Source organism: Astyanax mexicanus, chromosome 13 (genome assembly GCF_023375975.1).
Source record: "Astyanax mexicanus isolate ESR-SI-001 chromosome 13, AstMex3_surface, whole genome shotgun sequence".
Lineage (NCBI taxonomy): Eukaryota > Metazoa > Chordata > Actinopteri > Characiformes > Acestrorhamphidae > Astyanax > Astyanax mexicanus.
Window position 1 is genome coordinate 51482501 of NC_064420.1, and position 12650 is coordinate 51495150.

At 38.1% G+C, this 12650-nt stretch overlaps 1 protein-coding gene across 6 annotated transcripts in view; it reads left to right on the top strand.

The window, feature by feature from the left end:
* The window catches only part of l1camb (L1 cell adhesion molecule, paralog b), a 90713-nt gene that overhangs the window by 52543 nt on the left and 25520 nt on the right, over positions 1-12650 (top strand). For 5 of the 6 annotated variants that reach the window (XM_049462867.1, XM_049462870.1, XM_049462872.1 and 2 more), the window contains exons 2-8: positions 1809-2110; positions 3194-3208; positions 3342-3444; positions 6608-6765; positions 7396-7518; positions 8540-8710; positions 12059-12173. In XM_049462867.1, the coding sequence (XP_049318824.1) occupies positions 1963-2110; positions 3194-3208; positions 3342-3444; positions 6608-6765; positions 7396-7518; positions 8540-8710; positions 12059-12173 (833 nt within the window). In that variant the 5' untranslated portion in view covers positions 1809-1962. The remainder of the gene's footprint in view (positions 1-1808; positions 2111-3193; positions 3209-3341; positions 3445-6607; positions 6766-7395; positions 7519-8539; positions 8711-12058; positions 12174-12650) is intronic. The other variant, XM_049462871.1, reaches the window with a different exon arrangement.

A 12650-nucleotide genomic window follows, 5' to 3' on the forward strand; every position in this document is an offset into this window, starting at 1 on the left:
TGTGTGTGTAGTGTGTGTGTAGTGTGTGTGTGAGTGTGTGTGTAGTGTGAGTGTGTGTAGTGTGTGTGTGAGTGTGTGTGTGTAGTGTGTGTGTAGTGTGTGTGTAGTGTGTGTGTGTGTAGTGTGAGTGTGTGTAGTGTGTGTGTAGTGTGTGTGTGTGTAGTGTGTGTGTGTGTGTAGTGTGTGTGTAGTGTGTGTGTAGTGTGAGTGTGTGTGTAGTGTGTGTGTGAGTGTGTGTGTGTGTAGTGTGTGTGTAGTGTGTGTGTAGTGTGAGTGTGTGAGTGTGTGTGAGTGTGTGTGTGTGAGTGTGTGTGTGAGTGTGTGTGTAGTGTGAGTGTGTGTGTAGTGTGTGTAGTGTGTGTGTGTGTGTGTGTGAGTGTGTGTGTAGTGTGAGTGTGTGTGAGTGTGTGTGTAGTGTGTGTGTGTGAGTGTGTGTGTGTGTGTGTGAGTGTGTGTGTGTGTGTGAGTGTGTGTGTAGTGTGTGTGTGAGTGTTTCTGTGTGTGTGTGTGTGAGTGTGTGTGTAGTGTGTGTGTAGTGTGTGTGTAGTGTGTGTGTAGTGTGTGTGTGTGTGTGTGTAGTGTGAGTGTGTGTAGTGTGTGTGTAGTGGGTGTAGTGTGTGCGTAGTGTGTGTGTAGTGTGAGTATGTGTGTAGTGTGTGTGTGAGTGTGTGTGTGTGTGAGTGTGTGTGTGTGTGAGTGTGTGTGTGTATTTGTGTGTGTGTGTGTGTGTGAGTGTGTGTGTAGTGTGTGTGTAGTGTGTGTGTAGTGTGTGTGTGTGTGTAATTTGTCTGCTGTATACTTTAATCCAGTTATTCTGCAGGAGAGGCTTTATGTTTCCTATTGTTTGCATTGTTTACATGCACTCAGTAATCTCTTTATAATCAGATTATATGGATTATTTAGGTAATCTGATTATTCAAGTAATCAGTAAACATCTGTATACTCCGATTTCTTATATCATATTAAGAAATTAATAAATCTGATGTATAAGTAGTGGAAATAAGCAAGCTGTTTTTAAATGGCCATCAAACCAAGCTGAACTACTTGAATTGTTACACTAGGAGTGAAATTACATCACCCAAAAGCAGTGTGTAAGACTGGTGGAGAAGAACATGATGCCAAGATGCATAAAAGCTGAGATTACAAACGAGGATTAACTGGGAAAAAAAACTGATGATTTTGAGTTACTTTCTTTTTTTTGTTTTAGAGCTGTATATATATAGCACTCTAAATGTAGGTATTGTGATATTATAAACTGAGGAGGTGGAGCTACGGGCTCTCTATAGGGTGAATATATAAATACAACTCAGTTTCTCTGATTTTGCTATTTATAGGTTTATGTTTGAGTAAAATGAACATTGTTGTTTTATTCTATAAACTACAGACAACATTTCTCCCAAATTCCAAATAAAAATATTCTCATTTAGAGCATTTATTTACAGAAAATGAGAAATGGCTGAAATGACAAAAAAGATGCAGAACTTTCAGACCTCAAATAATGCAAAGAAAACAAGTTCATATTCATAAAGTTTTAAGAGTTCAGAAATAATCAATATTTGGTGGAATAATCCTGGTTGGTTTTTAATCAAGTTTTTTTTCATGCATCTTGGCATCATGTTCTCCTCCACCAGTCTTACACACTGCTTTTGGATAACTTTATGCTGCTTTACTCCTGGTGTAAAAATTCAAGCAGTTCAGTTTGGTGGTTTGATGGTTTGTGATCATCCATCTTCCTCTTGATTATATTCCAGAGGTTTTTAATTTGGTAAAATCAAAGAAACTCATCATTTTTTTCTTCTCTCTTTCAGCAGAAGGACTGTGGACCAGAGATCCAGAGAAGACCAGATTTCTACAGATAAACTCTATACACACTCTACACACACTTGTGGGTGTGTGAGCCCGAGTGTGTGTTGGTGTGTGTGTGTGTGAGTACATGTATGACACACCCAGGGCTCTCGATTGATGGGACAGCGAACAATGCCTCCAGCGCAGTGCCAACCAGCGCCCACTAGAGGGCGTCTCAGCGCCCCCTGCCTGCTGTTCACCTCCCTACACCTGCTGCTCCTCCTACTGCAGGGAGCCCAGGCAGCCATCCACATTCCCAAAGACTGTGAGTCTACACACTTAAACCAACACCTCCATCAGCTCCGTCACACCATCACATCTTCCGCTCCGTCACCTCCGTCACACCTTCAGCTCCGTCACCTTTGTCACACCATCAGCTTCGTCACCTTCATCAAACCGTCAGCTCCATCACACCATCAGCTCCGTCACCTCCGTCACACCATCACCTCCGTCACCTTCGTCACACCATCAGCTCCGTCGGCTCCAAAACACCATCAGCTCCATCAAACCATCAGCTCCTTCACCTACGTCACACCATCACCTCCGTCACACCATCACCTCCATCACCTTCGTCACACCATCAGCTCCGTCAGCTCCGAAACACCATCACCTCCATCACACCGTCACCTCCGTCACACCATTACCATAACATCATCAGCTCCCTCTCACCATCAACTTCGAAACACCCTCAGCTCCGTCACACCATCAGTTCCATCAGCTCCGTCACACCATCACACCGCCAGCTTCGTCACACTGTCACACCATCAGCTCCTTCACACCATCAGCTCCATCACACTGTCACACCATCAGCTCCGTCACACTGTCAGCTCCATCACACTGTCACACCAGCAGCTCCGTCACACCATCAGCTCCGTCACACCATCACACCATCAGCTCCGTCACTCCATCAGCTCTGTCACCTTTGTCAGCACCGTCACACCTTAAGCTCCATCACACCATCATATCATTAGAAAAATCCTTAATTTATCTGAAATTCTAAATGTTTACGAATTGACCAATAGAAATGCTCCAGTTGATTAAAGAACCAATAAAAATGCTCCAATATTGGCTTTAAGAGACTGTTGCAGGTCTGTATTGTGGTCCACACCCCAGTTTTTTACTGTTATCCTTACAGAATTTACACTATAGTTTCATAATCACTGTGTACTTAATCCTGTCTAATATATAAAGAATAATTAATCCTGTCTAATCTAATAATTAATAATTAATCCTATCTAATCTGTAATTAGTAATTAATCCTGTGTAATTACAGCATGTGCTGTTTATAATCCTGATATATAATCCTGTTGTTCTGTTCTCTCTCTTCTTTCCTCTGCTTGGTCTGCAGATGTAACTAATGACCGTAAGTGCTTTGATCTCACCACTAACTCCGCCTCCTCGTCTGCGGTTCTGATTCTGATTCATTCTGTTTAATTCGGTTTGATTTGGATTAATCTAATCTGATTTGTGTTCTGTAAATTTTTGTTCCTGTTCAGTCAAGCAGCCGCCGGTCATCACCTACCAGACCAGGTCTTACACTGCCTTCTACCAGGACGACGTCAGTCTGAGGTGTGAGGCCAGCGGTAACCCCGTCCCCACGTGAGTAACCACCAATCAGCTCCACACTCCTCAGATTATTCAATCCTCAATCCAGATAATGAATAATCTGATCCAGTATTATGATGAATAGCTATACAGCAAATCCCAGTTGAGCTCCTGTGGGGCATCCTCAGTATGTAAATTTATCATCAAATTCATCAGATGACTTGTTTGGGAATGCCCACATTGGTATAGGTTGTGAGGTGTTATCTTGTGAGTGAGATTAATATCTGGCCAGTGTGCTCATAGCAAGACCACTTATATTATGGAAGTTGGAACTAGGCCTAGATTTTCTGATAAATAGAATTAAAATATATATATATATATGTACAGCTCTGGAAAAAAAATAGACCACTTTAAAAAATGATGAGTTTCTTTGATTTTACCAAATTAAAATCCTCTGGAATTTAATCAAGAGGAAGATGGATGATCACAAACCATCAAACCACCAAACTGAACTGCTTGAATTTTTGCACCAGGAGTAAAGCAGCATAAAGTTATCCAAAAGCAATGTGTAAGACTGGTGGAGGAGACCATGATGCCAAGATGCATAAAATAAAACTGTGATTAAAAACCAGGATTATTCCACCAAATATTGATTTCTGAACTCTTAAAACTTTATGAATATGAACTTGTTTTCTTTGCATTATTTGAGGTCTGAAAGCTCTGCAGCTTTGCACTGGCTAGATGTTGGCTAGTTGTAATATGTTGCCTTATTGTAAGCAGTACAATAAATACATTTTTTATCAAAATATAAAAATAATACTAATGCAAATAAATTATTAAAAAATGTGCAGAATATGCAAGTCATAACATTGCAGTAATTGGATAAAATCCATGTTAGTTTTTATCCTGTATTACATTGTGCACCAGTCTCCCCTACAGTACTCACCCACTGTATACCAGTACAGACTTTGAGTTTTATAGAGAAGTGAATGTAAAGACACTATCTTACACCCTGCGCAAGGTGTATCGTGATGCTCATTGCTACCTTACACCCCGCCAACAGTCTATTTTCACTCCTTCCTCCTGCCTAATTTAAATAGCAACCTGTATAGTAAATGTGCTGCAGTGCAAATCTCTCAGAAACGCTGCGTTATTTACTTATTTACACTATAATTCATTACACTTCCCTCCATTAATCTCATTACACTGCTGAACCCTGTGACCCCGCCCCTGCCGACCCTCACTTACCGTAACACAAATACAAAGTCATGATGTCATTTCCTCTCTGAACTACAGTGCATTCACTTCTGCAGGACCTTCTGTACAGATTTATACTGATAATGGAAAACAGACGCAGCTGAAATATGCAAACATCCTTTATAAATACTGGCACTCCAGAAACTCAGACCACACATTGCACCAATAAAAATCACTTGTGAAAAACCATCATCATAATAGTGACATATTAAAAATATATGAAAAGCATGGTAATAGATATAAGCAATAAATACAAAAGTAAGATATTTGCTGGAGAAAAAACAAGATGAATCTGTGTGAAAGTTGGAGTGCACATCTAATCAGTGTATTACGGTAGGCGCCTGCACAGCGGAGCTGGGGGAGAAAGCTGCACTCGTTTTTTTCCTGCAGAGACTTAACATGGAACAGAAACTTAATAAACATAATTTAACCAGCTGAAACTCCTTCACAGTTTGAACCAGCAGCTCAGTTTCCTCTGCTGAGAAGAGTTTGTTGGACACGTCCAGCAGCAGGTAGCTGCGTCGATAAAATAGCAATATGCCAAAGTCAGAGCTCGCCTGACTCTTAAAGAGAATGATGAGAAAGAGACACTCTGATTGGTTTATTATTTCACATTACGCCTAAAGTTAACCACACCCATGATTAATTAAGAGAATTAGTACATGACTTTTGCTTTGCGTTTTTTTAGTTGTGCAAGGTGTACTTTTCCCGTCGTTATGATAGCAAAGACACACTGACACCACGCCCTAAATCAAGCTTCACAGTGCACGGCTGACGACTGGCCTATAGATCACTAAAATAGGGAGTCATGTATGGTAAATGTGATGCAGTGTATCTGAGAGTGCGGTAAAGCTCTCAGAAACGTTGCATTATTTAATGTTATTTAATGTTATTTAATGTTATTTACTGCCCATGAATTTCCTCATTACACAATGCGGCCAATTGAATAAAACCAGAACCCTGCTGACCCAGAGTCCAATTCATTACACTTCCTGCCATTAATCTCATTACACTGTGACCCCGCCCCCACCGACCCTCTGCTTTACCCTCCGTTCTTCAGTTACCGTAACACAAACACAAAGTCATGATGTAATTTCCTCTCTGAACTACAGTGCATTCACTTCTGCACAACCTTCTGTACAGATTTATACTTTATATACAGAGACTGAACATAAAAAAATAATCAATAAAGCTGCTGGAGCTCCTTCACAGCGTCAACCAGCAGCTCAGTTTCCTCTGCTGAGAAGAGTTTGTTGGACACGTCCAGGTAGCTGCACCGTTACAATAGCAATCCACCAAAGACAGAGCTCACCTGATCTACTCTTAAAGAGAATGATGAGCAAATGAGACGCCCAAAATTAACCTGTTCTGTAAATGCAGAAATGGAAGTACAGCTCTGGAAAAAAATAAGAGACGACATAAAAATTATGAGTTTCTTTGATTTTATCAAATTAAAACCTCTGGAATATAATCAAGATGAAGATGGATGATCACAAACCATCAAACCACCAAACTGAACTGCTTGAATTTTTGCACCAGGAGTAAAGCAGCATACAGTTATCCAAAAGCAGTGTGTAAGACTGGTGGAGGAGAACATGATGCCAAGATGCATGAAAAAAAATTATTAAAAACTGAACTCTATTTCTGAACTCTTAAAACTTTATGAATATGAACTTGTTTTATTTGCATTATTTGAGGTCTGAAAGTTCTGCATCTTTTTTTATTATTTCAGCCATTTCTCATTTTCTGTAAATAAATGCTCTAAATGAGAATATTTTTATTTGTAATTTGGGAGAAATGTTGTCTGTAGTTTATAGAATAAAACAACAATGTTCATTTTACTCAAACATAAACCTATAAATAGCAAAATCAGAGAAACTGATTCAGAAACTGAAATGATCTCTTTATTTTTTACAGATCTGTATATTAATAAATAAGTGTTGGTTCCCCTGTTTCTCAGGTATCGCTGGGTGAAGGATGGGACGCTGTATGTTGAAGAATCATCCATCACTGCCAACGAGACGGACGATCTGAAGTCCTACCAGGGGAAATATCGTTGCTACGTCTCTAACGAGCTGGGAACCGCCATGTCCGACGAGATCGAGCTCATCACCGACTGTGAGTCCACCGTTAATACATTACTGACCCTCGCTGACCTCACGTGACCTGTGTGTTACATATCAATACTGTACGATTGTGTGTCGATTCATCCTGTATTTTCACCAAATATTACCTAAATTCAACAGCTGAGATACTCTAAATAAATAAGCTAAAGTCAACCTGCTTTTCTTATTGGCTCCTGACATCAATATTGGCATAATACTCTTGTCCCCCAACCCTTACTCACTTACTTACCATCGGTGTGTAGTCTTTCCCACCAGAACTACCCTTCCCTAGGCATTCAGTGTTTTATATTTTTATGAACCTTAAATATACAGTAGGGAAGCATAGTTCAAAGGTCAAAGCGGTGTCGTTCACGTCGGATTTTATGATATAGAGAGAATCAGGGGCTTTGCAAGTATGAATATTCGTAAGCAAGAGCCGAAATCCTGTCTTTCTTCAGAGACCACTTATTCAGTGTACTAAAGCAGGGCTAAACAGAAACACCTGAGCACTTTGTTTAACAAAAAAAGGCTAACATTGTATTCAATTATACAAGAAATCCAGAAGTGCTGTTTTCTGCTGTTTTCCGCTGTTTATGGCAATTTTGATGATAATAACACATGAATTCCTGTGTGTGTCCCGTAGCTACGCCCATCCTGCCTAAGGAGAAGAGGGTGAGGAAGACGGTGCACGAGGGGGACAGCGTGGTCCTCCACTGTAACCCCCCCAACAGCTCCGTCACCCCCTACATTCACTGGATGGACAGAAGTGAGTCTAATCCCACCACAGATCACTAATCACTAATCACACACCAGATTTATATTAACATATTAATTAATTCAATAACATTTCATAATAAGGGTCTATAATTAAATAATAAACATTTTTAAATGTTTAAAGGGAAACTAAACCTCCTGATTTTATCTTCAGCCCAAAATGGAAAAATGAAAAAAAAAAAAGGACCATGGGAGGGGCACTAGGTGATGTATGGGTTTAGGGGCGTGGCAGAAGGGAAAGCTGATTGTGCTGAGCTGTGTTCCTCTGATAGTGGTAGTGAGACACAGATGATTGGATGTTAGCAGGGGGCGGGATTATTGATTAATTGATCTGCATATTGTAAGTGAAACATCATCCTTGCCTATAGCAGAGTTAAACCTGAGAGGAGCTGCAGAGGCAGAAATTACCACAATAAAAGTGTTTTTTAAAGGTTAGGAAATGTTTATAAAAAAATACGCAGGACTGGTATGTTTCACAACTTTTAAGAAACATATTTCAGCTATTAACGAGTACTTATGTAATAACTAACGCTCTTTAAGTAATGCCTCGGCTAATTATCAACTGACTCAAGTTAAAACATTACTAAACACTGCAAATTTTGTTATGCTCAAAAATGATACATAAGTTAAAATGTTGTAATGGTTAATAATGCCTTAACTAGTGTCAATTAATAATTAGTTTACAAATTAGTTCTTAAACATTTGTACCTATGTACCACCTCCCGTTTTCTGATTGTTACAGTTAACATTCTTAGAACGTTCAATATGTCAGAATTTCTGGATTTTATTATTTTTATTTAATGTTTTTTAAATGTTCTGGTAATTTTGAAACAATAACAACAGCTATTGATCACATATCCTTGACTTAATAATTAATTTTGGGGGTTTGACCCATTTGAAACATTGTTTGGTGGTGTTTCACTTTGAGATACCTCACGTACCACTTCTGGTACACCTTTGGTACCACCTCCTACCACAGTCTTTAGTCTCATAACTTTCCTGTGTTTCCTCAGAGCTGATGCACATCCCTCAGAGCGACCGCGTCACCATCGGTCTGGATGGAAACCTGTACTTCGCCAACGTGCTGAATAAAGACACCAGAGACGATTACACCTGTAACGCCCAGTACTCCGCCGCCAGAACCATCCTGCCCAAAGAACCCATCTCCCTGCACGTGACCCCCTGTGAGTAACAGTACCGCCCATCTTCAGGGGGCGTCGCCCGGAATAGGGTTTTAACCAGCCCAGAATTAACAGAATTATTATTAAAGATTATGAACTTCTCTCTCAGTGCAAATCATATTTACTTTTCATCAGTTACTGTTTAATCAACTACATTTATTTTATTAACTACAGTCATTAACTATACAATTAAAATACTATATTCATTAACATTTACTATATGCATTACTGAATGTAACTAACTACATACACTCAATGACTGGTTAATTAATTAACTAATTGAGTACATTTATGATCTTCATAATGAATTATGTTAATAAGTGTTGCTCTGTTAGCTAGCTAACTGACTTGGTTGCTATGTTAGTTAAATAGTTAGTTAGTTAGTTAGTTAGTTAGTTAGTTAGTTAGTTAGTTAGTTAGTTAGTTACTATGTTAGCTAGCTTGCTAACTTGGTTGCTTTGTAACCGAGCTGTGTTACTTGGAGGAATTTAAGGTAAACAACAGAGACAAAAGTGCAAAGTAGTCCACTTTACTCCACCTGTTAAGAACTTTTCAGCTATTTAGCTAGTTAGTTACTATGTTAGCTAGCTAACTTGGTTGTTCTGTTACCTAGCTAGTTAGTTAGTTAGTTAGTTAGTTAGTTAGTTAGTATGTTAGCTAGCATCCTAACTTGGTTATCCTGTTCGCTTGCTAGCTAGTTACTATGTTAGCTAGCTACCTTGTTTGCTCTGTTAGCTTGCTAGTTAGTTAGTTAATATGTTAGCTAGCTAACTTGGTTGCTATGTTACCTAGCTAGCTAGCTAGTTAGTTAGTTAGTTAATATGTTAGCTAGCTAACTTGGTTGCTATGTTACCTAGCTAGTTAAGTAGTTAGTTAGTTAGTTAATATGCTAGCTACCTTGTTTGCTCTGTTAGCTTGCTAGTTAGTTAGTTAATATGTTAGATAGCTAACGTGGTTGCTATGTTACCTAGCTAGCTAGTTAGTTAGTTAGTTAGTTAGTTAGTTAGTTAGTTAGCTAATATGTTAGCTAGCTAACTTGGTTGCTATGTTACCTAGCTAGTTAGTTAGTTAGTATGTTAGCTAGCTAACTTGGTTGCTATGTTACCTAGCTAGTTAGTTAGTTAGTTAGTTAGTTAGTTAGTTAGTTAGTTAATATGTTAGCTAGCTAACTTGGTTGCTATGTTACATAGCTAGTTAGTTAGTTAGTATGTTAGTTAGTATGTTAGCTAGCTAACTTGGTTGCTATGTTACCTAGCTAGTTAGTTAGTTAGTTAGTTAGTTAGTTAGTTAGTTAGTTAGTTAGTTAGTTAGAAAATTAATATGTTAGCTAGCTAACTTGGTTATCCTGTTAACTTGCTAGCAAGTTAGTTACTATGTTAGTTAGCTAACTTGTTTGCTCTGTTAGCTAGCTACTCAGTTAATTAGTTAGGTAATATGTTAGAAGCTTGTTAGTTAGTTAGTTAGTTAGTTAGTTAGTTAGTTAGTATGTTAGTTAGCTACCTAACTTGTTTGCTCTGTTAGCTTGTTAGCTAGTAAGTTACGTAAGTTACCTAACTTGGTTGCTCTGTTAGCTTGTTAGCTAGTAAGTTACGTAAGTTAGCTAACTTGGTTGCTCTGTTAGCTTGTTAGCTAGTAAGTTACGTAAGTTACCTAACTTGTTTGCTCTGTTAGCTTGTTAGCTAGTAAGTTACGTAAGTTACCTAACTTGTTTGCTCTGTTAGCTTGTTAGCTAGTAAGTTACGTAAGTTAGCTAACTTGGTTGCTTTGTTAGCTAGTAAGTTACGTAAGTTAGCTAACTTGGTTGCTCTGTTAGCTAGCTATCTGTTAGCTATTTTATTTTATTAACTACAGTCATTAACTAAACAATTAAAAGACTATATTCATTAACTAACTGCAGTCAATGGCCGGTTAATTAATTAACTAATTAATTACACTAATTATCTTTATAGTGAATTATGTTAATTTGTGTGTTTAGTGATTATCTGTTCTGATCCAGTGCTGTTCAGTATAGTTTATCAGGAGTGATACAGCAGTATTATTGTGGGATGTTTGGTGCAGTATTATTATGGGATGTTTGGTGCAGTATTATTATGGGATGTTTGGTGCAGTATTATTATGGGATGTTTGGTACTGTAGTGTGGAGGGGTGGAGATGCACATGCTCACCGTGTTCAGACCCGGCACTGCTCGGCTTTACCCGGCACCGGCGCCGGCACCAGCTGCTAGCTGGAGGATCCCCGGCTGTCGCGGTTCTGCTGTATTGTTGCTGGTAAATCAGGCGTAAAGGCATGAAGCTCAGCTGGCACAGAGACCCAGCCGGGCACTGCAACTCGGTTGGCATCAGGGACTGTTAACACTCCAGTGATCACCACCACACTCTTTCACCAGTGCCTCCTGACTGCTGTGTGTGTAAGAGTGTCAAACGTAGAATTAAAAGGAAACACAACACTACTGTCAGTAAACGCTGAAATAATTTGGTAATGGTTTAGTTTGGTATAATCTTTATTTATTACTTTTTATTTATTACTTTTATTACACAAAAAAAATGTAAAATGTAAATGTAAAATTAACTTAAAAATAGTTTTGCAACTCTGCATTTGATTTTTTTAAGTAAATTTAATTTCAGCTAAATTTAAGTATCTTTAACTCAGTTTCAAGACTTAAATGTTACATAGAGTAAATACATAGAGTTAAACTTATTACCAAATTACAATAACTTCATTTATACAATATTACTCAAATAACTTAGGATACATAATATATTATAATTCCTAATATTTAAATAGCCAATAGTTAAAACATATTACACTGTCTAATCGAGTATAGTATAGTATTAGTATACTAAAAAGAATGTATTACATGCGATCCATGTGTTGAGACAGTGAGACTTGCTCTGTTTACCAAGTAAATCTGTGAGATTATGTAAATATTTGAATGTGTGTTTTATCTAAAAATATTTACATTTCAGAAATTATATAATAATATATTATGTATCATAAATTATTGAGTAATATTGTATAAATTAAGTAATTGTAATATTGTATGTAGAAATGAAGTAAAGTTTACTAAAAGAAAGGATTGACTGAAGTTCAGTTCACTTATTTACTCTGTGTAACATTTAAGTCTTGAAACCGAGTTGAAGTTACTTAAATTTATCTGAAATTAAATTTACTTAAAAAAAGCGAATGCAGAAAGTTGCAAAACTTTCTGCAAAACTTCACGCATCATTTTTTTCAGTGTAGGTAGAAATATAGATACTGGGGTTTAAAATAAAAAAAAAACATTTTTTAAGCTTAAGTTATTTAATAATTGTTTATGTATGTATTTATGTATTTTTTATTTTTATTTAAAGCGAACATGGTGGTGAAGAGCAGACGGCCTCATCTGCACCGGCCGGAGGGGAAGCGCAGTCAGTACCTCGCCCTCCGCGGAGAACCGCTCACCCTGGAGTGCATCCCTCACGGCCTGTACGTACAGAACTCTACAATAATCTGTTTATTTACGTGTTTCTGATATGTAAAAACATATTTTTTATTTCAGTTTTCAATATGCCACTCAGAGAGAATGAGCCAAAACATCAGAGCCGAATCACAAACCGAAAACGAAACCATAAGCCGAAAGTCATACACAGAAAATACAAACAGAAAATAAACGTTCAGTATATCGCTGGTAAATAGGGAAAGTAGTTTGCAAACTACATAAGTTACATAAGTTGGGTTTATATACATGAGAAAAACAATTACAAACACTTGAACGCAATCTAGTATTCCGGAGATGACGAACATGAAAGTGAGACAGGATTGGTTGAGTCCGAACATGTGACACAGGCGGAGGCATGCTGGGGATTGTAGTTCTGGACTGGGGTTTGTCCATAGACATGAACAGAAGAATTTACAGAAGAGTTTAGAACTACAAAATTCATAACAGGCGTGACACTTTCAAAC